The sequence below is a fragment of the Bos taurus genome, chromosome 29, assembly GCF_002263795.3.
Source record: "Bos taurus isolate L1 Dominette 01449 registration number 42190680 breed Hereford chromosome 29, ARS-UCD2.0, whole genome shotgun sequence".
In the NCBI taxonomy this organism is placed as follows: domain Eukaryota; kingdom Metazoa; phylum Chordata; class Mammalia; order Artiodactyla; family Bovidae; genus Bos; species Bos taurus.
This window is the reverse complement of record NC_037356.1, coordinates 50,782,375-50,804,724: the sequence shown is the minus strand read 5'-3', so window position 1 is coordinate 50,804,724 and position 22,350 is coordinate 50,782,375. Positions and strand designations below refer to the sequence as shown.

Below are 22,350 nucleotides of genomic sequence, written 5' to 3'. Positions count from 1 at the left end.
CCCACCCACAGCACAACTGAGGCCCGCTCGAGGGCGTGGCCCTGCGCTTCTGTCCACAGGGCTCCAGCCTCTACCGGAGAGCACTCAGGAGCTGGCCACCGGCGGGAGCCGGGCCCCGGGAGCAGCTCCCCCACGGGCAGCCGGGGGCACTGCTGCTGAGCGAGGCAGGGCCCGCTTCCGGCGCCCCTCAGTGCAGCTGGGACGCTCTTCTCACAAACTGGAGGAAGGCCTGGGTGGGGTGCAGGGGTCCTGCCAGCACCTGGGAGCTCAGGCCAGACCCCTGTGGAGGAGCCTGCCGGGCACACTCCTAGCCCAGACTCCGGACCTCTGACCCACTTCAAGCCACTGCAGGCGCTCGTGAAAACCTCACTCCCTCTACACCAGCACCTCGTGGGGACAAGTGTGGACAAAGACGCCTGCTGCCAAAAAGGAGTTTTAATAAAGTGCCTAAGATTCTCCGCCAGAAATGAGCTGACTTGACCTTTTCTCAGTTAACGCCCCGTGGGGGACGGGGCTCAGGAGATGATCCGCAGGCCAGGCTTGCTCTCCTCCACAGCCCGCAGGCGCTCGTCCACTGCCTCGGTCCAGTAGATGTCGTACAGGCTGCGGGGGGAAGCGGGGCGGGGAGGGGGTGAGAGGAGCCGAGCCCCCCACCCCGGCTTCTCACCTCACCTGCCTGCCCCTGCCCACCTACGCCCCGCCACCCCCACCCCACGGCCACTCACACCAGCTGCTCCAGGCTGCAGGCGGGCTGCTCCAGGCTGCCCAGCAGCTGCAGGACGCCGGGGTCGCCCAGGCCGTTATTGCTCAGGTCCAGCTCCCGCAGGCTGGGGCTGGCCAGCAGGAGTGAGGCCAGGCCGCCACAGCTGCTGTTCGTCAGCTCACAGTCGCCCACCCTGGGCAGAGGGCGGAGCTACGGTCAGGTGGAGGGCGCGCCCCCAGGTGGCCACCAGATAGTGGGGTGCCAGGGGGTCTAGGTCCTGGCCATCCCCACCGTCAGCCCCGGTGGACATACCCCCCAGCAGCTCACCAGAGCACCCGCAGCACAGTGCCCGGCTGGCCCAGGGCCTGGCACAGCACGTGGACGCCCGCGTCGCCCAGCGGGTTGCTGCTCAGCTGCAGCTCCAAGAGATGCTTGTTCTGGGTCAGCATAGAGCTGAAGTGCTGGCAGCAGGCGGCCGTAAACCCGCAGGACTTCACCCTGAGGGCGGCAGGGGCTGCAGTCACCTCTGCCCAAACTTCTGCGGGGCCCTGGGAGGCCCCCGGGGGCCCAAGCCCCGAGTGCGCCTGTCCTCAGGCGGCCACGGTGCCCTCCTGGCCGGTCCTCCAGGGCCCCAGTGCTGTCGCCGCCCCGTATCCCCCAAGTTCATCCCCGAGCGCCCGGGGCCTCCAGCCCCCACACGCCCTGCGGCCCCCTCACCACAGGGACTCCAGCTGGCAGCCGGGCTGCAGCAGGCTCTCGCACAGCAGCTGGGCGCCCTCGTCCCCCAGGCTGTTGCCCGCCAGACTCAGCTCCTTCAGGGCCTCCTTGGCCTGGAGGACGCGGCAGAGCTCTCTGCAGCCGCTGACGGTGAGGTCACACTCCCAGAGCCTGCGGGGTGGGGTCCCCGTCAACACAGAGACCCTGACACGCGCGGGTGCCCGTCTGCCCGCCCCACCCGGGGGCGGACTCACCACAGGGTCCTGAGCTGGGAGCTGGGGCTCAGCAGCCCGGGGCACAGCTCCGCAAGGCCCGCGTCGCCCAGCCGGTTGCTGCCCAGGTCCAGGTCCTTCAGCGAGGCCTGGGAGGCCACGATCCCACACAGGTCTTTGCAGTTGGCCGCCGTGAGGCCGCAGTTCTCCAATCTGGGGGCACGAGAGGCGCCGGGAGCTGGGGAGCCCCCAACCCCATGCCCGCCCGTGCCCCCTGCCCCGCCCCACTCCCGACAGCAGCTTACTTGAGAGTCTCCAGCTGGCAAGCAGACTCCGCCAGGCCCCGGCACAGCGCCTGGACCCCGGCCTCGCCGATGTCATTGTTGCTCACCACGAGCTCCTTCAGGTCCCGCGTGGCCCTGAGCACCGCGGCCAGGGGCTCGCAGCTGGCGGCTGTCAGGCTGCAGTACTCTAGCCTGGGGGCAAGCGGTGGTCAGCCCTGAGCCTGGCCTGGAGGGCACCTGTCCGGTCTCGTTTCCCCCCGCCTCAGTGAAGAGGACAGCAGAGGCTGTCGGGCTCCCAGGTGGGACAGCACAGGGGCCAGGGGCTGTCTCCCTGGTAGAGACCTGGCCCAGCTGGGCCTTTCGGGCTCAGCCTCCTCCAGCCAACACTGACCCCATCTAGGCTCCCCAGGGCCACAGGGCCGCCTCAAAGCTCCCCGCAGGCGATGAGCTGGGAGGGGACCTGCCCAGGGCAGACACTCCGCACAACGCAGGGGATGGGTGAGAACAGGGCTGGGGGTGCCCGGGGTGGTTGAGGCCACGCAGGGCCCCGGGCAGGCACACTCACTGCAGCTTCTCCAGGCGGCACCGGGGGTCCAGGAGCCCCTCACAGAGCAGCCGCAGGCCGGCATCCCCCAGCGGGTTGTCGCTGAGGTGCAGCTCCCGCAGGGTGGGCAGGGAGCGCAGCACGCCCGGCAGGACTCCGCAGCCAGCCTCCGTCAGGCAGCAGTTTTGGAGGCTGGAGACACGGGCCGTCAGGGGGCCTGAGAGCCAGCCAACCCCCCCCCGCCGAAGACAAGCCACCTAGGCTGTGGGAGACTCGGGGCCCAGGGCCAGCCCACCCAAGCGCCGCACCTGAGCTTCTGGATCTTGCAGGTGGGGCTCTGCAGGCCCTGGAGCACCAGGAGCACGCCGCCGTCGCCGAGCTCGTTGGTGCGCAGGCTGAGCTCCGTCAGGGACGCGTTGGCCTGCAGCGCGGACCCGATGTCCTTGCAGCGCACCTCCGTGAGGCCGCAGTCGTCCAGCCTGCGGGCAGACACACCGTCACTGCACACGGCGGCCGGGGAGCATCCCGCGACAGGGCACCAGGCAGGAAGGCCACAGGCACCAAACCGGAGGCAGGCTGCAAGGGTCAGACACTCACTCTCTCTCAAGCGGCAGAGGAGACAAACTGCAAGTGTTAGGTTTTTTTCCTTCTCCACAAATTTACAAAAGGCTTCTTTTAAAACTCTGCGTTGCCATGACAACACCTGGTTCCAGCAGAACTCTTCTCAACCTTGAGCTAACCAAGCATTTTTCTCACGCAAATGCTTTTCTCAAGCTATGTTAATGAACTGTGTATTCACCCTAGACTCGGTCTTCAAGTTGGTTCTGCCTAAGAGCCCACTTGACTAACCAGTATGTTTTACTCATGCAAATGTTCTCTTACACTATGTTAATGACACGATGTCTTTACTTGGAAACCTGCCTTTCCTCAAGACTTCTGTCAACTGTTTCATGGCTCAGGATGACTCACCAGCTGCCAATGTTATCTCAAAATGCATGTTGTGGGTGAGGGGCCTGGTGCCAGTCTCTGAGTTTTGGGACATCTCCTTTCTCTAATTCAGCTCAGTTCAGTCACTCAGTCATGTCCGACTCTTTGCAACCCCATGAACTGCAGCACACGAGGCCTCCCTGTCCATCACCAACTCCCGGAGTTTACCCAAACTCATGTCCACTGAGTTGCTGATGCCATCCAACCATCTCATCCTCTGTCATCCCCTTCTCTTCCTGCCCTCAATCTTTCCCAGCATCAGGGTCTTTTCCAATGAGTCAGTTCTTCACATCAGGTGGCCAAAGTCTTGGAGTTTCAGCTTCAACATCAGTCCTTCCAATGAATATTCAGGAAGGATTTCCTTTAGGGTGTACTGGTTGGATTTCCTTGCTATCCAAGGGACTCTCAAGAGTCTTCTCCAACACCACAGTTCAAAAGCATCAATTCTTCGGTGCTCAGCTTTCTTTATAGTCCAACTATCACATCCATACATGACTACTGGAAAAACCACAGCCTTGACGAGATGGACCTTTGTTGGTAAAGTAATGTCTTTGGTTTTTAATATGTTCTCTAGGTTGGTCATAACTTTCCTTCCAAGGAGTAAGCATCTTTTAATTTCATGGCTGCAGTCACCATCTGCAGTGATTTTGGAGCCCAGAAAAATAAAACCTGCCACTCTTCTCACTGTTTCCCCATCTATTTTTCATGAAGTGATGGGACGGGATGCCATGATCTTAGTTTTCTGAATGTTGAGGTTTAAGCCAACTTTTTCACTCTTTCATCAAGAGGCTCTTCTTCACTTTCTGGCCTAAGGGTGGCGTCATCTGCGTATCTGAAGTTATTGATATTTCTCCCGGCAATCTTGATTCCAGCTTGTGCTTCCTCCAGCCCAGTATTTCTCATGATGTACTCTGCATATAAGTTAAATAAGCAGGGTGACAATATACAGCCTTGACGTACTCCTTTTCATATTTGGAACCAGTCTGTTGTTCCATGTCCAGTTCTAACTGTTGCTTCCTGACCCGCATATAGGTTTCTCAAGAGGCAGGTAAGGTGGTCTGGTATTCCCATCTCTTGAAGAATTTTCCACAGTTTATTGTGATCCCCACAGTCAAAGGCTTTGGCGTAGTCAATAAAGCAGAAGTAGACGTTTTTTCTGGAACTCTCTTGCTTTTTCGATGATCCAGCAGATGTTGGCAATTTGATCTCTGGTTCCTCTGCCTTTTCTAAAACCAGCTTGAACATCTGGAAGTTCACGGTTCACGTACTGCTGAAGCCTGGCTTGGAGAATTTTGAGCATTACTTTACTAGCGTGTGAGATGAGTGCAATCGTGCAGTAGTTTGAGCATTCTTTGGCATTGCTTTTCTTTGGGATTGGAATGAAAACTGACCTTTTCCAGTCCTGTGGCCACTGCTGAGTTTTCCAAATTTGCTGGCATATTGAGTGCAGCACTTTCACAGCATCATCTTTTAGGACTGGAAATAGCTCAACTGGAATTGCATCACCTCCACTAGCTTTGTTCGTAGTGATGCTTCCTAAGGCCCACTTGACTTCACATTCCAGGATGTCTGGCTCTAGGTGAGTGATCACACCATCATGGTTATTTGGGTCATGAAGATCTTTTTTGTATAGTTCTTCTGTGTATTCTTGCCACCTCTTCTTAATATCTTCTGCTTCTGTTAGGTCCATACCATTTCTGTCCTTTATTGAGCCCATCTTTGTATGAAATGTTCCCTTGGTATCTCTAATTTTCTTGAAGAGACCTCTAGTCTTTCCCATTCTGTTGTTTTCCTCTATTTCTTTGCACAGATCACTGAGGAAGGCTTTCTTATCTCTCCTTGCTATTCTTTGGAACTCTGCATTCAAATGGGTATATCTTTCCTTTTCTCCTTTGCTTTTTGCTTCTCTTTTTTTCACAGCTATTTGTAAGGCCTCCTCAGACAGCCATTTTCCTTTTTTGCATTTCTTTTCCATGGGGATGGTCTTGATCCCTGTCTCCCGTACAATGTCACAAACCTCCATCCATAGTTCATCAGGCACTCTATCTATCAGATCTAAATCTATTTCTCGCTTCCACTGTATAATCATAAGGGATTTGATTTAGGTCATACCCGAATGGTCTAATGGTTTTCCCTACTTTCTTCAATTTAAGTCTGAATTTGGCAATAAGGAGTTCATGATCTGAGCCACAGTCAGCTCCTGGTCTTGTTTTTGTTGACTGTATAGAGCTTCTCCATCTTTGGCTGCAAAGAATATAATCAATCTGATTTCGGTGTTGACCATCTGGTGATGTCCATGTACAGAGTCTTCTCTTGTGTTGTTGGAAGAGGGTGTTTGTTATGACCAGTGCATTTTCTTGGCAAAACTCTATTAGTCTTTGCCCTGCCTCATTCCGTATTCCAAGGCCAAATTTGCCTGTTACTCCAGGTGTTTCTTGACTTCCTACTTTTGCATCCCAGTCCCCTATAATGAAAAGGACATCTTTTTTGGGTTTTAGTTCTAAAAGGTCTTGTAGGTCTTCATAGACACGTTCAACTTGGGCTTCTTCAGCGTTACTGGTCGGGGCATAGACTTGGATTACCGTGATATTGAATGGTTTGCCTTGGAAATGAACAGGGATCATTCTGTCATTTTTGAGACTGCATCCAAGTATTGCACTTTGGACTCTTCTGTTGACTGTGATGGCTACCCCATTTCTTATAGGTGATTCTTGCCCACAGTAGTAGATATGATGGTCATCTGAGTTAAATTCACCCCTTCCAGTCCTCCTTAGTTCACTGGAGGCACAGGTGAGCAGTGGGCTGCAGACCTGGGTGTGGCATGAGCCCTCTTGGAGGAGGTCGCCATTGACCCCACCACTGAGCTGCCAGAACTGACACAGGGCTGGGAAATAGACTCCTGGAGGGCATGACTGCTCAGTTGTGTCTGACTCTTTGCAACCCCATGGACTTTACAGTCCGTGGAATTCTCCAGGCCAGGATACTGGAGTGGGTAGCCCTTCCCTTCTCCAGGGGATCTTCCCAAGCCAGGGATCGAACCCAGGTCTCCGCATTACAGGTGGATTCTTTACCAGCTGAGCCACAGGGGAAGCCCTTTCTCTAATTAGCAGACTGCTAGTAGCTATATAACATCCAGCTACAGATGGATGCTAGTGCAGGGGGACACTCTTTGTGCCCCCTTCTGATGTCTGTGTCAGAAGCTGTCTCTATCTCCTTTATGCTTTAATAAAACTTTATCACACAAAAGCTCTGAGCGATCAAGCCTCGTCACTGGCCCTGGATTGAATTCCTCTCCTGCGGAGGCCAAGAATCCCAGTGTCTTTCACGGCTCAGCAACAACCTTTCACTTGGGCCAAGAACTGAACAATGCAGGTCACAGCACATCTTACAATGAAAGAGAAAGAAGTGACCAGATCAGCTCGTGAACCTGTTAAGATAACGACACGTGTAGGGACGTGTGCCCCCACACCTTCCACGGGGCACAGGCAGCAGGTACGGCGCCTGTCCACTTCCAGGAAGAGAAACCAGACCCAGACGGAGCAGCTCGAGGGCACAGGCCCGCTGCAGGTCCCAGGGAGGCCAGCGCGGGACGCACCAGAGCGCGACCCAGCACCACCGCCAGGCAACCAAGTAAACAATCGAGTGGACCCAGGTGGGAGGGGCGCCAGCTGTCGCCCGGAAAAGACAATCGAGAAACGTGGAAGGAAGGCAGAAACTACACTCCCAGCTGACGAAGTCCTAGTAATGCTGTCTGGCAAGACCCACCAACAGATGCAAAGATGGGTGGGCAAAGCTCTGAGCAGAAGCAAAATGTTAGCAGAGCCTGAAGGTGTCTCACCCTGAGAACCGGCAACACCCCCTCATCAGCAGCCACGGTGACCACCGGGGGTGACCATGTGGCACCCCTGGGACAATATCTCCACGGTACAGCATGCCAGGCAGGACACAATGTCATTCTGTTGTCTTCCCAAAGACGTGTGACTCAACCACGGGAAGGTGTCAGAGGGACTTTCACCAGAGCCCCAGCGAGCAGACCCCACCGTCAGGCAGCCAAGGACAAGGGGGACAGAGAGGCCATCACAGACGGGAGGGGCCGTGGGGGCCTGCACGGCGCTCTCGGAAAAGCTGGTGACGTTGAGTCCAGGCCATGTCGGGCGCCTCACCTTGACCAGCGCCCCAGGTGACGGTGCACAGGGGACCCTGCCTCGTTTTGTGACTCTTCCGTAAACCTAAAACTACTTCAAATAAACCCAAAAGGAAAACGTGAAGCAGACAGGCTCTTGTCTCTTGCTTGTGAGCCCTGAGGAACTTCTGGGTTAGAGGGCTAGTCTGGGCTCAGATTCGACCACAGCCTGGCCAGGGCAGGGGGCAGACTGCCCCCATGAGCGGGCTGCAGCAACTTCGTGCCCAGGGGAAGGGGACGCTCTGACCTGCAGGCCCAGCCAGAATGAGTTTACCTTCAAATGGCTGGAAAAGTACAGAAAGAGTAATACTTCACGCCGCAGAAAACCATGCAAGGTTTATATCAAGCGTCTACAAGTGTAAGGGCTTCCCTGGTGGCTCAGACAGTAGAGAGTCTGCCTGCAGTAAGGGAGACCCAAGTTCGATCCCTGGTTCAGGAAGATCCCCTGGAGAAGGGAATGGCAACCCACTCCAGTTTTCTTGCCTGAAAAGCCCATGGACAGAGGATTGGGGTGGGCTACAGTCCATGGGGTCGCGAAGAGTTGGACACGACTGAGCGACTGTCACCTCGACTTTCTCTAAGTGACGTGACCTGGGAGCACAGCTCACCCCGGGAGGGTGGCCCCCCATGACCTGGGAGCACAGCTCACCCCCGGAGGGTGGCCCCCCATGACCTGGGAGCACAGCTCACCCCCGGAGGGTGGCCCCCCATGACCTGGGAGCACAGCTCACCCCCGGGAGGGTGGCCCCCCAGGTTGGTGGGCACAGCGGTCCTACCTGACCACCTCGTACTGCTGGATCAGAGGCAGCAGCTCCGTCCAGCGGGCGTCGCTGAGCTGCTCACACTGGATGTCCAGCTTCATGGTGTGAAGTGAAGGGTTTCCTGGCAGAGGCAGGGGAAGAAGGAAAACATTTCAGCCAAGCTCTCAAGGTCTGACGGGCCACAGCCACTGGCGGGGAGCACCCCACAGGGCCCCAGACACCCCAGGAGAGGTTCCTGCCTGCCGTGTTTCCCTGCTTCAGCACCTCTATCCACCTCACCGCCAGGATCAGGAGCGGGAGGGGGCTCCCCGCTGAAGACACCACAGGCCGCAGAGCTCAGGGGTGCCGTGGCCGGAGCAGAGGCAACTCTCATCCCCCAGCCCCCATTCGTAGCCTCCTGGGCACCGCCTACCCAGGAGGAAGTGGAAACCTGTGCCAGCCACCCAAAGTTCTGCCTCTCCCCTGCCTGAACGAGGGCGGGTGGAGAGGAGGGGGCCCGTGGGCCAGAAAGCCTGGAGACTCAGCTGGGGGCACAGGGGCTGGAGCCGACCCCCAGGATGCACCTGGGCCCTCCCTGCCCCGAAGCAGCTGCGTGGGGGGCAGGTGCCTGTGGTCACCAGCAGCTCCTCGGGGGCACCAGCTTCAAGGGCCCTGGACAGGACGCAGCAGGTGGGGTGGGGACTCCAGGCCCAGTGGCCTGCACTCGACGGTGCACTCTTGAGTGGCACCCTGGGGTGCCTGCTTACAGATCCCCTCTGGGAGCTTGTAATCGGTGCAGGGCATGTCCTCCGCCCCACTCTGACTCAGCCCGGGGACCTGCCCCCCGAGAAGCCAGCTCACCAAGGAGGCTGAGAGGAGGGAGGCCTCTGGCCAGCAGGTCTGGGATAGGAGGGCACAGGCCCTGAGACCTCAGCAGGGCCACGCAGAGCTGCTGCTGCCTGTGGCCCAGAAGGCGGGGCCCGCAGGAGAGGAGCCCTCGGGGAGCCAGGAGCTGGGGGGCTGCCCAGGTTCAGGGCAGGGAGTGGGTTTCATACAAAGAGCAAGCATTCAGTGAAGACTCGCGCCTGGAAGCCATGCCTTCCCAGGTCTCCGGAGACAGGGTGACCCAGGCCCATGTGAGATTCCTGCTTGCGGGGACCCCAGGTTCCTGAGAACAGTGTCTCACTCGTGTGTGTCTGTGCCTGGCACGGCCCCGGCCTGGCTGAACAGGGGACGCCCCTCCATCTGCAGGCTGATGGAGCCCACAGTGGGCAGAAAGCCAGCCAGGCAAAGGCTCTCATTCCTTTCTTGCTGGGAAAGCTCTAGCGCCGACAATTGGGCAAGAGTCACAGATTTACGCCTGCACGTCCTAGTAGGGAGCCTGCTGAGAAACCGAGGCCAGGGCTCGGGTAACCGGCCACTTCACATGTCCTCATGCGGACAGGCCATCCCTGCAGAGGCCACCCGGCTCACTGCGCAGAGCAAAACCAGACCCACCCCGCCGCCCCCCCCCCGCCCCCAGGCCAGGGTGTGGCCAGCCAAACCCTGACTCAGAGTCCTGTCATCCCAGGAAGGGGGCCAGCAGGCGGTCCCAGGCCCCACGGACCCACACTGCTCCCCACCTGCGCCCTCGCCCTGAAGCTCCCTGACTCCCAGCCTGACAGGAGGGCACTCGGCTCTCCCTGGTAGGAGGCAGATACCAGCAGCTGAGACGCCCCAGCCCTGACCCGACTTCTGAGTATCACTCCGTTGACGCCGGGGCTTCATAGCTTCCAATGGACACCCATCCCTTTGAAAATCCACGAGAAAGTATAAACATCCCCAAAGACGCTGTGTGTACAGCCTCCTCACAAGCCCCCGGTGAGCCTGCCTGATCTGGGCAGGAACAACCACGCGTCCCACCCACGGCCTCCCTGGGAATCAGGACTCCCACCAGCTGGGCTGCTCCGTAGCCCTGAGTCACGGCCCAGGATCTCAGTAACGGCCCCGAATTAACGCTTAAAAGCGCGGCGACTTAAAAGCTGCTGCGCAAGACCGCGCCGGACACACGCCTGCGTCCCTTCCGCCTCGGGTACGGCCCAGCCTCCCCCCCGGCGCAGCGCGGTTACCTCCGCGGGGCGCGGGGGGCGGCAGGGAGCGGCGGCCACCCAGGGCCGCCGCCGCCCTCCACGCCCGCCGGAGGCCCCGCGTGTGTCCGGGGGTCTGGGGTGAGCGCAGGGGCGGGCCGGGGCCACCCTAGGGAGAGGACTCCCGGTCCCCCCGGCCCCCGCCTTTTCTCGGGCCCGGGAGTCAGCAGCCCCGCGGTCAGTGGCCGGAGGACCCCGAAGTGCCGCGGCGCCCCGCTCGCCCCCGGACCGCGATCTCACCTCCAGCCGCCGCAGACCTGAGGGCCGAGCCGCGTCTTCCGCCAGGCGGGAGTTAGGGTCACGGCCAGGGCGGGGCCCTGGGGGCGGGGCCTGGCGGCGCCGGGGCAGACGTGCCCCGAGGCGGGCGCCGAGCCGCCCTCGCCCCCGGAAGCCCCCCGCGACCTCGGCCCTCCCCGCCTGGCCCGGGCTCTTTCTGAGACGCGCGCCGAGCCTGTGCCCCCGAGCTAGGCTGCGCCGCTTTCCGCTGAGCTCCCGGGTAGAAGCTGCCGTCCCTGTCTGACTTTCCACTTCGTCGCCCAGCACCGGGGCAGGCCGCCGCGTGGGGAGGAGGCGGGCGCAGGCGCGGGGAGCCGCGACCACCCCACGGAAACGGGCGACGGAGCTTCGTCTGCCTCCTCCCCGCGGCAGGCAGACGTGGCGTTTCCCAGAGCACGGAAATCAGATACCTGAATCACTTCTTTTTGCTGCCAGAAAGGAAAAGATGTTATTTGTCCTGGCTGGTGAAACGCGTGTGTGTGTGTGTGTGTGTGTGTGTGTGTGAGCAGACACGGTAGGGGGGTGTGTGTGTGTGTAAGCAGGCATGGTAGGGCACGCATGCACACACAGACATAGTAGGGTGTCCCGGGAAAGAGAAACAGGCATGGCTTTCCTGACAGACGAGAAGCCATTTTGACCAAAGCCATTCCGTGATCTAAGCCTGGGCAGGATACTGGCTCTTGAACAGGTCTTAGGAATTGGTCCTAAGGGAAAAAGGAACGCAGAAGCAAACACTGCCATCAGGCGAGAGCAGTAACCACAGCCAAGGTGGTCCACCGGCTGTAGCCTCTCGGTTCCGTTTCACTGGTGACGATGAGCCTCAAGTCTCAGCCGCCAGACCTACTGCACCGAAGGGGTGGAGATGACCTCCTCTGACCCTCCTGACTTCAATCACACAAGCCTCGGGCTCTGGCGGGAGACAGTGCTTTGGGAAAGGTCACTGTGTTCTTACTTGCTCTGAATAATAATCCTTTCTTCTCCCAATCTTTGGCTTGTTTATATCTTTTGGCTCGAGATCCACCATGAAGCAAACCCAGTTTTTCAGGTAACAAATGTGGAGTTTGGCTTATGTAAACACTATACACCCCTCCATTTCTGTGTATCAATCAAGAGGAATATTCACACATGAGCCAAGGAGACATGTTCAGAATGTCTACAGCATTTTGCAACTGTCCAAACCTGGAAACAATCTAAATGTCTATCAGAAAAACGTTAAAAGCATCATAACACATCTGTTTCACTCCCCTCTAGGCCTAACCATAACGAGTGTCATGACTTGACCCACCCTCGTGATTGCACAGCAGCCTTCAGCAAAGATCGTTAGAAAGCTTCAGGGGGGTGTGTTTATTACTCACATGTGTTGGAATGCATATGGCGTACCTGGGGTGACACAGTAAGGTGGGCACACACGGGGGCGGGGGGACACACGGGGGCGGGGGGAGCAGGCGGATGGGGCTCTGCTTTTATCCGGGTCAAGTATGGCAGCCGAGGGAATGGAAAACCTAAGCAGTCATCATCCTCCAGGAGAAAACGGCCTGACACCTGTGCTGCGCTCCTCCTGCTCCTGTACACACAATACCATTTTACAAGTAAAAACGAGAGATAAGGAACAGTGGGCAGAATAACAGCCCCCAGAGATGGTCATGCCCTAATCCCCAAAGCTGCAAGTTATCTTAGACGACAAGGGGGTCTCTGCAGATGCGACCAAGTTAAGAACCCTGAGGTGGGGAGACTGTCCTGGACTACTTGGACAGGCCAGGTAGTCATAAAGATCCATGAAGGAGAAGCAGAGAAGCCAAAATCAGAGAGGAGCCGGGTAGTCATAAAGATCCATGAAGGAGAAGCAGAGAAGCCAAAATCAGAGAGGAGCCAGGTAGTCATAAAGATCCATAAAGAGAAGCAGAGAAGCCAAAGTCAGAGAGCGAGAGTGACAGCGGAAGCGGGAGCTGCAGCCGCGCTGCCTCGAGGGTGCATGAGGCTCGCTCTCTCTCTCTCTCTCTCTCTCTCTCTCTCGCTCTCTCTCTCTCTCTCTCTCTCTGTCCCTCTCCATCTCTCTCCCTCTCTCTCTCTCCCTCTCTCTCTCTCTCCCCCTCTCTCTCTCTCCCCCTCTCTCTCTCTCTCTCTCTCTCTCTCGCTCTCTCTCTCTCTCTCTCTCTCTCTCTCTCTCGGCGCTGGAAAAGGCCAAGCCCGAAGTTCTCCCCTGGACCTTCTGGAGAGAGTCCGCCTGTAGATACCTTGATTGTAACCCCTAAGGCCCATTTCAGACTTCTGACCAAGGCAAGAAGGCAGATGCCCCCTTCCGCCCCCAGGGTAAAGCAACTGGAGATTCATTCCCTTTCTGCTATCTGCTACGTCGCTTCAGTCGTGTCCGACTCTCTGCGACCCCACAGAGGGCAGCCCACCAGGCTTTCCTGTCCCTGGGATTCTCCAGGCAAGAACACTGGAGTGGGTTGCCACTGCCTTCTCCAATGCATGAAAGTGAAAAGTGAAAGTGAAGTCGCTCAGTCGTGTCCGACTCTAGCGACCCCGTGGACTGCAGCCTACCAGGCTCCTCCGTCCATGGGATTTTCTAGGCAAGAGTACTGGAGTGGGGTGCCATTGCCTTCTGGGAGGAGGCTGGGCCCTGCCTAAACCACATATTTCTCATTCTTGAAGCCGAGAGACCTCCCCTAACACAAACAGAAAGGCTCCTTGGAGGTCAAAGGGGAATGATGCTAAGCTACTCAAGGGCTCTGTGGTAGACTCTATCTTGGCTAAAAGTTTCATGGGCACACGTGGGAGGGTCTGTGACATACCAAACATGAGTATGGCAAGGCTGCATATTGTCACCCTGTTAATTTAACTTATATGCAGAGTACACCATGTGAAATGCCAGGCTGGAGGAAGCACAAGCTGAAATCAAGATTGCTGGGAGAAATATCAACAACCTCAGATATGGAGATGATACAGCTCTAATGGCAGAAAGTGAAGAGAAACCAACGAGCCTCTTGCTGCTGGTCAAACAGGAGAGTAAAAAAGCTGGCTTAAAACTCAACTTTCAAAAAACTAAGATCATGACATCCAGTCCCATCACTTCATGGCAAATAGAGGGGAAAAGTGGAAACAGTGACATATTTTCTTTCCTTGGGCTCCCAAATTACTGCGGACGAAGACTGCAGCCACGAAATTAAAGGACACTTGCTCCTTGGAAGGAAAGCTATGACAAACCTAGACGGTGTAGTAAAAGCAGAGACGTCACTTTGCGGACAAAGGTCTGTACAGTCAAAGCTGTGGTTTTTCCAGTAGTCACGTACAGATGTGAGAGTTGGACCATAAAGAAGGCCGAGAACTGAAGAACTGATGCTTTTGAACTGTGGTGTTGAAGAAGACGCTTGAGAGTCCCCTGGACTGCAAGGAGATCAAACCAATCTATAGTAAAGGATATCAACCCTGAATAGTCATTGGGAGGGCTGTGCTGAAGCTGAAGCTCCAATACTTGATGATGCAAAGAGCAAACTCATTGCAAAGACCCTGATGCTGAGGAAGATTAAGGGCGGGAGGAGAAGGGGATGACAGAGGATGAGATGGTTGGATAGCATCACTGACTCAAGTGACATGAGTTTGAGCAAACTCTGGGAGATAGTGAAGGACAGCAAAGACTGGTGTGTTGCGACCCACGGGGTCACAAAGGGACAGGCACGACTTAGGAACTGAACAACAAAGAATAGGTATGTGTACACGAACAGACGCAAGTATGTGAACAGACACGTAAGCAACCTGACGTCACGGCCCGTGTGTGTCACTGTGAAGCAGGAAAGGAACAGGCTGAGCTGACTCCATCTTGAAAAAGAAGGAAACGCCATCTTGCACTTTCAGTGAACTTTGGACTATGTGCCTGGTAGCCATGGGGATAACATGCCTACGGCGGAACTGTACTCCCAGACTGATAAACACAAGATTCCATACCAAGATTTCCCGTCGCCAAAAAGAATGCAATACTCCCCTACGTAGTTAATCAGCTCTGTAATCTTTATGGCCCCCATCAGTGTAGGCTGCAATGTATAACCAGCTGCCCCTTCTGATTATGACTCATGGCTGTAACCTGATTGTATTTCCCTTTAACACTTTCCAGGCTAGGGTTAAGGAATTTGGAGCTGTGGGCTTGAGCAGTACACTTAAGATATATAAGGTTTTCACAAAAGTTGGTCGGAGTCCCTGGCTAAAGAGGAGACTCCGCCTCCGACCGCTGGTGTACTAAACTGCACTCCACTCTCCACGCTGTCCTTCTGAGAGTTTGTTTCCGGAGCGTTTAACTGTAACAACAGTTCAGACGTATTCAATGTCCGCAAGCAATCTCCACAGGCTGACACTGACTGTTTTCAGCTAGCCCTCGTCACAACCCGAGTCCTCAGCCACCGAGGCGCTGTCCCACTTAGGTCATTCTCTTCACCACGGGAGCTGCCCGCCCACCTCCCCGGGCCTCGGGCAAAAGCTGCACGAGGCCGGGTGGCTATCCCAAGGCCCATCCCAAGGCCGGGCGCCATCCGGGCGAGTGCGTTCTGCCAGGGCTGTCTGTCCTTCCCAGGGGTCGGTTCTGTGGGGAATAAGGTCGGGGTTACTCAACTGGAGAAGGAAAGTCTGACTGGCAAGCCCTCGGTCGTGTAACTTGCAGGACCCCAAAGAGCGGATCCCACGACCACGCGAGACAAGCAAGCCAAGAGGCAATGCGCAGACGCATACTCTGCGCCGCGCGTCGGGGCTCCCAGCGTGCCCCGGGAGGAGGGCCCGCAGGGAGCGCGCACGCGCGGAGGCGCACAGGGCGCCATGACGTCATCGGAGCGCGCCGGCGTTCGCTCCTCCCTCGGGGGGTCCGCCTCACTGGCCCCGCCCCGAGAGGCCCCGCCCCCTAGGCCCGCGGCTGCGGGGAGCGGGGGGGCCCTACCCAGCGAACCCCTCGCCCCTTCTCGCAAGCGCGCGTCTCCCCGGGCTGCGTAAGCTCAGTGGCACCCGGCGCGCGTGCACACACAGGAAGACCAAAGCGGCGTCGGTAGGAACTGACTTCGGGCCAGTCAGTCGTCTCTTTGGCCCATCTGCTGATAGACTGCGGGAGTGACTGACTTAGACACGACGACGGACTGTCTCCAGCCTGCAGACCCGGAGGAACACGGCCTACTTCCGACCGAGGGGCTGCCTTGGGGCCCGCGCTGGGGCGGGGCGCAGAGTGGGGGCGGGGCCTCGCGTCCGCCGGACCAGGCGGGGGGCGGGGCCTTGGGCGGGCCTCAGGCTGTGTCGGGGGCGGTACCTGAGGGGCCGGGTGAGTGTAGCCACGCCCCCCAGTAGGCTGGGCCTGATCCTCAGACCAGCAGGGCGGTGGTGGGTGGGCTTCTCAGGTCCGACCGGGTGAGGATGAAGCCTCGCTGGGCCCGGGCCGTCAGCGGGTCAGTTCTCTGACTTAGAGCAAAGTCTGGATCTCAGGATTCTAAGAGCACTGACAACTGGAGCTGGAGAGTAAGACATAGAGACAGTGGTTTTGAAAGAAAGAGGCAATTTTGTAAATTAAAAAAAAATCTGTAATCTATGGGTGTAATTTATTCATCTAATATAGGCAATGAATGGTAATAATTCAGTGTCTCACCTAAATGTATTCCTTGACTCCTGCGTGCCTAAGTGTGTTGTAGGTGCTGAGGATTCAACATTGAGCAGAGCAGACAGCAATTCCTGCTGGAGGGCACGGCCAGGCTCAGAAGGGTGACCTGCAGACTGGAGCTGGTGAGGAGCGTGGCCAGTTGTCTGCAGACTGAATGAAAGAAGTGGTCCAGCTGAAGGAGATAAAATTGAGAGCTGAGTAAAACTCCTGAGGAGGGAAAGGAAGGTCTACAAGGACTTTCCCCCGCATTCCTCACCTGTGCTTGTCGATTTTGAGATACCCCACAAAGCTGAGTACAGCAGGTTACCACCATACGTGCAGTGGACCCCTCCCAGAGTGTGCTGGCCACAGTGGGGGCCTGTGGAATTCACTGGGAATTATGTCATTGTCATTATTTTTTGACTTACCTGATTCACCTGGTTGAGTCCTTATCTTTCTTTCTTTCTTGACCATGTGGCTTGTGGGATCTTAGTTCCCTGACCTGGGATTGAAACCAGGCCCTCTTCAGTCCTAGCATTTTGAACTTCTAAATGGGGTCACTTTTTTTTCCCTCCCTGGAGAGCACCTTCTGGTATTTCATTTGGTGTGGGCTTCCTGGTGATGGATTCTGCCAGTTTTTGTTTCTCTGAAGACTTCTTTTGTTCTTTATTTTTCAGGGACGCTCTCACTGGGTGTGGAAGTATAGGCTGGCGTTTGTTTCTGCTGGCATTCTGAGCGGAGCAGGCAACGGCACCCCACTCCAGTACTCTTGCCTGGGAAAGCCCATGGATGGAGGAGCCTGGTAGGCTACAGTCCATGACGTCGCGAAGAGCCGGACACGACTGACGTGACTTAGCAGCAGCAGCAGCGTTCTGCGGATGTTACTCCACTGCCTTCCGTTTCCATGCCTTCTGTCTCTCTCACTGTCACTCCTTTGAAGGTGGCGCGCCTTCCTGGGTGCTTCAAGCTCTCTTCTCTATCCTCAGTCGTCAGGCTCACTGCACTGGGCCTGGGTGTGTTTTCCCTGTGTTTACCCTTCTCGGTGCTCGCTGTGCGTCTAGCAGCTGAAGCTTGACATCTCTTGTCAGTTGGGGAAAGTCTCAGCCCTTGTTTCTCACGTATTTTGGACGCTTCGCTCTCTTTCTGCTCTTCGTCTAGACCTCAGTTAGAGATATTCCTGACCTTCCCCCCTGGACCCCAGGGTCTGCTTTGCTTTGTCTTAGCTTGTGTGCCCCTCACTCTCTGCCTCAGCCTGCGTGGGCTCCTCCGACCTGCCCTCTCTTTACCTGTAGGTGTGCGTCACAGCTGTCCGCTGAGCTGAGTTTAGTTGTTCCGTGTATGTCCTTAGAATTTCCACTGGTTTGTTTTTGTCTCCAGGTCTCCTCCAGCCCAGATTTGTTCATCTTGTCTTTCTCTCCTTGAGTGCATTTAGTGTGTTTCTTTAAAGTCCTTGTCAAATAGCTCCGCTGTCTTCATCTCTGTTGGGTCAGTTTCTCTCACCTGTCCCTGTGAGTGCATCTTATTTCCTGATATACCTCTTTACTTTTGATTGAGTGTTGCACACTTTTATATTTAAGAACTTGGTGGTCCAGTGGTTAAGAATCCACTTTCCAGTGCCGGGAATATGGGTCCCATCCCTGGTCCAGGAACTAAGATTCCACATGCCACAGAGCAACTAAGCCCTCGTGCTGCACCTGCTGAGCCCGTGTGCCCTAGAACCTGTGTGCCAAGAGAAGCCCCTGCGTGCAGCTGGAGGAAGCTCACGTGCTGCGTGAGGACCCAGCGCGGCCGAGACCACGGAAGTGCGGTTGGCCTGCAAGGCCATGTTAGCTTCCGGTGCGGCACAGCACTTCCGTTAAACACACGAGGGGAGGAGTTTAAGACAAATAAACGGAGAGTCATACATGTTCATTCACAGAAAGACTCGATGAAGTGAAGATCTCAGTTCTCCTTAAGTTGATTTACAAATTAATTAGAATTCCAGTGAAAATCCCAGCAAGACTTTTTGTAGATAGAGACATGCTGCTTCTAAAACTTACACAAGGAGATGCAAAGAACAAGAATAATTTAAACAGTTTTGAAAAAGAAGAATAAAGTGTGAGAATCACATTACCCAACTTAAAATTCAGGGTGGGTTTCCTTTAGAATTGACTGCTTTCATCGCCCTGCAGTCAGACTTCGCATGAGACGCAAACTCCATCAAAGCAAATATATGTGTCCTGATGTTAGTGGTGCTGTCTGGAGGAATGATTGTTTGGAAAGCAGTCTGGCAAAGCTGAAATGATATGTGACCTTTGACCTAGAACTTTCTCTCCTGGGAATCAGGCCATCCCACAGAAAGGAGGACACAGGGAGACTGTTTTAGCTTTGCCTGTGGTGGCAGAAACATGGGGTCATGCGGAGACTGTGCTGGACTCCCACTAGCACGGCCCCAGCCGTGTGTGAGGCTGACCCCAAGCTCCAGGCCCTGGGAGCACAGCAGAGAGGGCTCCAGGTGGGGAGAGGGGTGAAGAAGGAGGAGGGGGCAGAGCCATGTGGAGTGAAGAGCCAGGTGTGGACCAGCGACAGCCCGTGTGTGCGTAGGCCGAGCACGGCAGTTCACGGGATGCCACGCAGATGCAGGAGGTGTGTCAGCAGAGGTGAGACGCCGCTGCTTCACGGGCCTGCTTGGGGTCCTGCTGGGCACAGGTGGGAGAAGTCACGGTGTGGAGCTCCACACTGTGAACTCAAAATGGAAGGGAAAAGGTGGGTTTAGTTGCTGTTGTTTGCTTTTTTTTTTTTAAGCTGCACTGCGTGTGGCTTGTGAGATCTTAGTTCCCCAAGCAGGGATCGAACCCAGGCCACTGGCAATGGGTGCCAAGTCCTAACCACTGGGTTGCCAGGAGATTCCTAAGGTCGTGGCCTCAGCAAGATCACACCTAAAACGTATCCACAAATGCACACCTGTGGGTGGACACTTGTAATGGAATTAATGGAGACCGTGAGATCTGGGCTGCTGCAGGTGCTGGCCAGGGGTGCCCAGGGTCTCACTGGAGCAGGGGACACTGTGGCCCCTGGCTGTTAGGATGATGCGGGCAGGAGGGGTGATGGGGAACCTGGAGACCAGCCTGGTCCTCCTGACTGGTCAGCCCTCAGATGTGGTGCTCTCCAGTGTCGGTCAGGAGGGTTCTGCTCCAACCACAAGGGTCTTCGTTCTGCTCAGGGGCCCTGAAGGACTTTAAGAGAAGGGTCTTTAGTATAAAACCTTTATTTCCACAGTTAGTGTGTCTGGACACATATTAGTAGGTGGTTCCTAAAGGAAATCAATCCTGAATACACACTGGAAGGGCTGATGTTGACGCTGAAGCTGCAATACTTTTCCCGCCTGATGTGAAGAACTGCCTCATTGGAAAAGACCCTGAGGCTGGGAAAGATGGAGGGCAGGAGGAGAAGGGGACGACAGAGGATGAGATGGTTGGATGGCATCACAACTCAATGGACATGAATCTGAGCAAATTCCAGGAGATAGTGGAGGACAGGGAAGCCTGGCGTGCTGCAGTCCGTGGGGTTGCAAAGAGTCGGACACGACTGAGCAGCCGAACAACTAACGAAGGCAGAGGACTGAGGGGCACCTAGGGTCGTGGTTCCTGGGCACCCACAGGAGGGTGCCAGGCAGCTGAATGTCCACGAGAGGCAGTGCGGGACGCCCTGTGGATGGGCGCGGGGCTGGCCACCAGCACGAGGGCAGCCTGGAGGCCGCCTGGTGACTGAGTCTCAGGAGCCGGTGGAGCCTGGAGAGGAGCCCTTGGTCCCCAGCGCCGTCCCCCAGCAGCAGGCAGACACTCTGTCCAGGACGGGCTGCTGGGGACCGGCTCTGCTCCCAGACCTCGGGCCGGGGGCCGAGCGGAGGCAGCTCTTGTGCCGCAATACAGGACCTGCCAGCCCCCGTTTCCCCAAAGGCCTGTGTTCAAAGACACCGCTTTCCTCAAGGAGGCTATAGATAGAAAGCTTGTCTGCAGCTCCTAGCTCAGCCTGACCCATTTCTGCCTCAGAACTGCTGGCGTCAGTGTCGGGTCTCTGCTGGGCCCTGTAGATGCGGAGCTTGGGAGGAGACACTTTTCCTTCTGTTCTGCAGTTTGAGGAAATGACCAGCACTGAGGGACAAGGAGTCCGTGTGCCCAGGATTCCCTCCGAAGCAGGACACTCGGGCAGCTCTTTGCCAGGACTCGGCTTACAGTGGTCTAGGGTGCAGTCTTGTATTCCTCAGGTTGCATTAGCTCTTGTCGCCATGATTCTGTGTCATCGGGGGACTTAGAAGCAGGTGGGAGAAAAGTTGTGAGGAGGAAAGATGCATGGCCGGAAGGCGTGTCACATGCAGGCAGGTGACTGTTGACACGGGAGGGCCCACGACCTGGGCCTGTGAGGACACGGCCCCATGCCAGGGGCGGCTGTGAGCATCTGGTCCTCGCAGCAGAGAAATCGCACACACGGTGCAAGGTGGGGGACTGGCCTTGGCAGGCCACCCGGTTCTCCGGAGAGAATCCCTAATGGGTCATGGCCATCACCCCCTTGCTGCCAACAGGTCAGTGGAGGGGCGGGACCACCCCTGCACCTCGTCCCCACGTAGGGCTGTTGGGAAGGGGGCTGCCGTGACTTGTGTTTTCATTTCTCTGGGGTGCTCGTCCAGGTGTGCGATCGCAGGGTCTGGTCCTGTCGGTGAGGAACCGCCAGGGCGCCGGGAGGGAGGGGCCGGTGCCTGAGGCGAGGCCCCACGCTCTCAGCCGCTGCAGCACGTCTCTTCTGGCCCTGAGCTGCCCTCACTCTCGGCAGGTGGCGTGGGGCGTCTTCTCTCTAGCTTCCTCGCCCGCTGTGCCAACCACAGTCAGCAGAGACCAACAGTGAGGACAGGCTGCCCAGCGGCGGTGAGGAGCTCAGCCGGGTCTGGGGAGCAGCTTATGCTTCAGCCTGCTGGCCACTCCGTCTCTCCACTCAGTGAAGAGACTGCAGCCTCCATCCCCTGGCTCCTAGGGGGCTGTCCCTGCCCTGGGGTCCCTGAGCTTCCTGCTCGCTGGTAGACACGCTCATGGGCTCCAGGCCTTTGGAAGGACCAGCTCCCAGGCCTCCTGTGACCTCCTTCGTCCTCCTCTCTCACTCAGAGGCTCTGCCCCATTCTGCCACCAGCCTCCTGTCGCCCCAGCCGCCCACCATTTCCAGGGTCTCCAGTGACTCTTTTAAATCACAGGAAGGCTCGCATTTCTGCTGAAACACGTGGTTGCCACCTCCTGCGCCTGTTAGCGTCACCATGTTGAAGTACTTCTAATCTCTTTATGATGTCTTCTTAGAACCATGAACTATTAGAGCTGTTTCCAAATGTATGAGGTTGCTTTTTGTTTGTTTGTTAACGATCAGCAAGAACTTAGTGAGGCCCCGTGTACGAGTCAGTGCTTTCTGGGCTCCGGACACACCAAGCAGAGCCCTCCCCGGGCACTGTGCATTTTCGCTACACGTGTATTTTTGAAATGTCCTGAAGTTTTTGTTGTTTTTTCCTCAGACATCAGATCACACAGGCACACACACATTTTCATAACCCTTTCTTACAATCACAGGCCCATGAAGCATGTGCCTCGCAACCAAACAGGTTTGTTTCACAGCTCGGCAGGACCAGCTCCTCCAGGAAGCCCTCAGGGTTTCTTCAGACCATACACAGGGCTGGATGAGGGTGCCACCCACCCCTGCCCCTTATCAGGGAAGGATTCATGGGGGCAGTGCCCCCCTCTGCCCAGTCCATCTGCTTCCTAGGATGGGTGGGCCGGGAGCTGAAACACCTGGGAGAACCACCTCCTGAGCCTTCCCTGCCTGAAGCTGGGAGAGCAGCGGGTGTCTGCACAGAGCCTTCACCCCCAGCCCTGGCAGGGCTCCACGGGCTTCCCCTAGGAGGAGCTGCTGCCCCTTGGTCCCTGGCTGGCCTGGCCAGCAAGCCACAGGCCTCTCCTG

The 22,350-nt window shown here is 56.8% G+C and overlaps 1 protein-coding gene and 1 long non-coding RNA gene across 5 annotated transcripts; one reads left to right on the top strand and one right to left on the bottom strand.

The window, feature by feature from the left end:
- Positions 1-420: 420 nt before the first annotated feature.
- Positions 421-15,592, bottom strand: RNH1 (ribonuclease/angiogenin inhibitor 1). Of its 4 annotated transcripts, none has more exons than XM_024987152.2 (10): positions 15,376-15,592; positions 8,407-8,512; positions 2,769-2,939; positions 2,482-2,652; positions 1,938-2,108; positions 1,675-1,845; positions 1,421-1,591; positions 1,031-1,201; positions 726-896; positions 421-603 (listed from the first exon to the last, which is right to left on the bottom strand). In XM_024987152.2, the coding sequence occupies exons 1-10, from the start codon at positions 15,575-15,577 to the stop codon at positions 516-518; spliced, it is 1,593 nt and encodes a 530-aa protein (XP_024842920.1). In that variant the 5' UTR covers positions 15,578-15,592; the 3' UTR covers positions 421-515.
- Positions 15,593-15,640: 48 nt separating this feature from the next.
- LOC112444926 (uncharacterized) lies at positions 15,641-21,731 on the top strand. Its single transcript, XR_009493400.1, has 2 exons — positions 15,641-16,520; positions 17,055-21,731. It is a non-coding gene; the product is annotated as an uncharacterized lncRNA (long non-coding RNA).
- Positions 21,732-22,350: the final 619 nt, after the last annotated feature.

Bases quoted from the DNA above. Each gene is read 5' to 3' on its own strand.
- RNH1 (XM_024987152.2), bottom strand. From the start codon at position 15,577: ATGGCGCCCTGTGCGCCTCCGCGCGTGCGCGCTCCCTGCGGGCCCTCC. The intron at 1,592-1,674 runs GTGAGTCCGCCC...CCCACCCCGCAG, and splicing joins TCCCAGCTCAGGACCCTGTG to GCTCTGGGAGTGTGACCTCA. The intron at 1,202-1,420 runs GTGAGGGGGCCG...TGCCGCCCTCAG, and splicing joins TGCCAGCTGGAGTCCCTGTG to GGTGAAGTCCTGCGGGTTTA.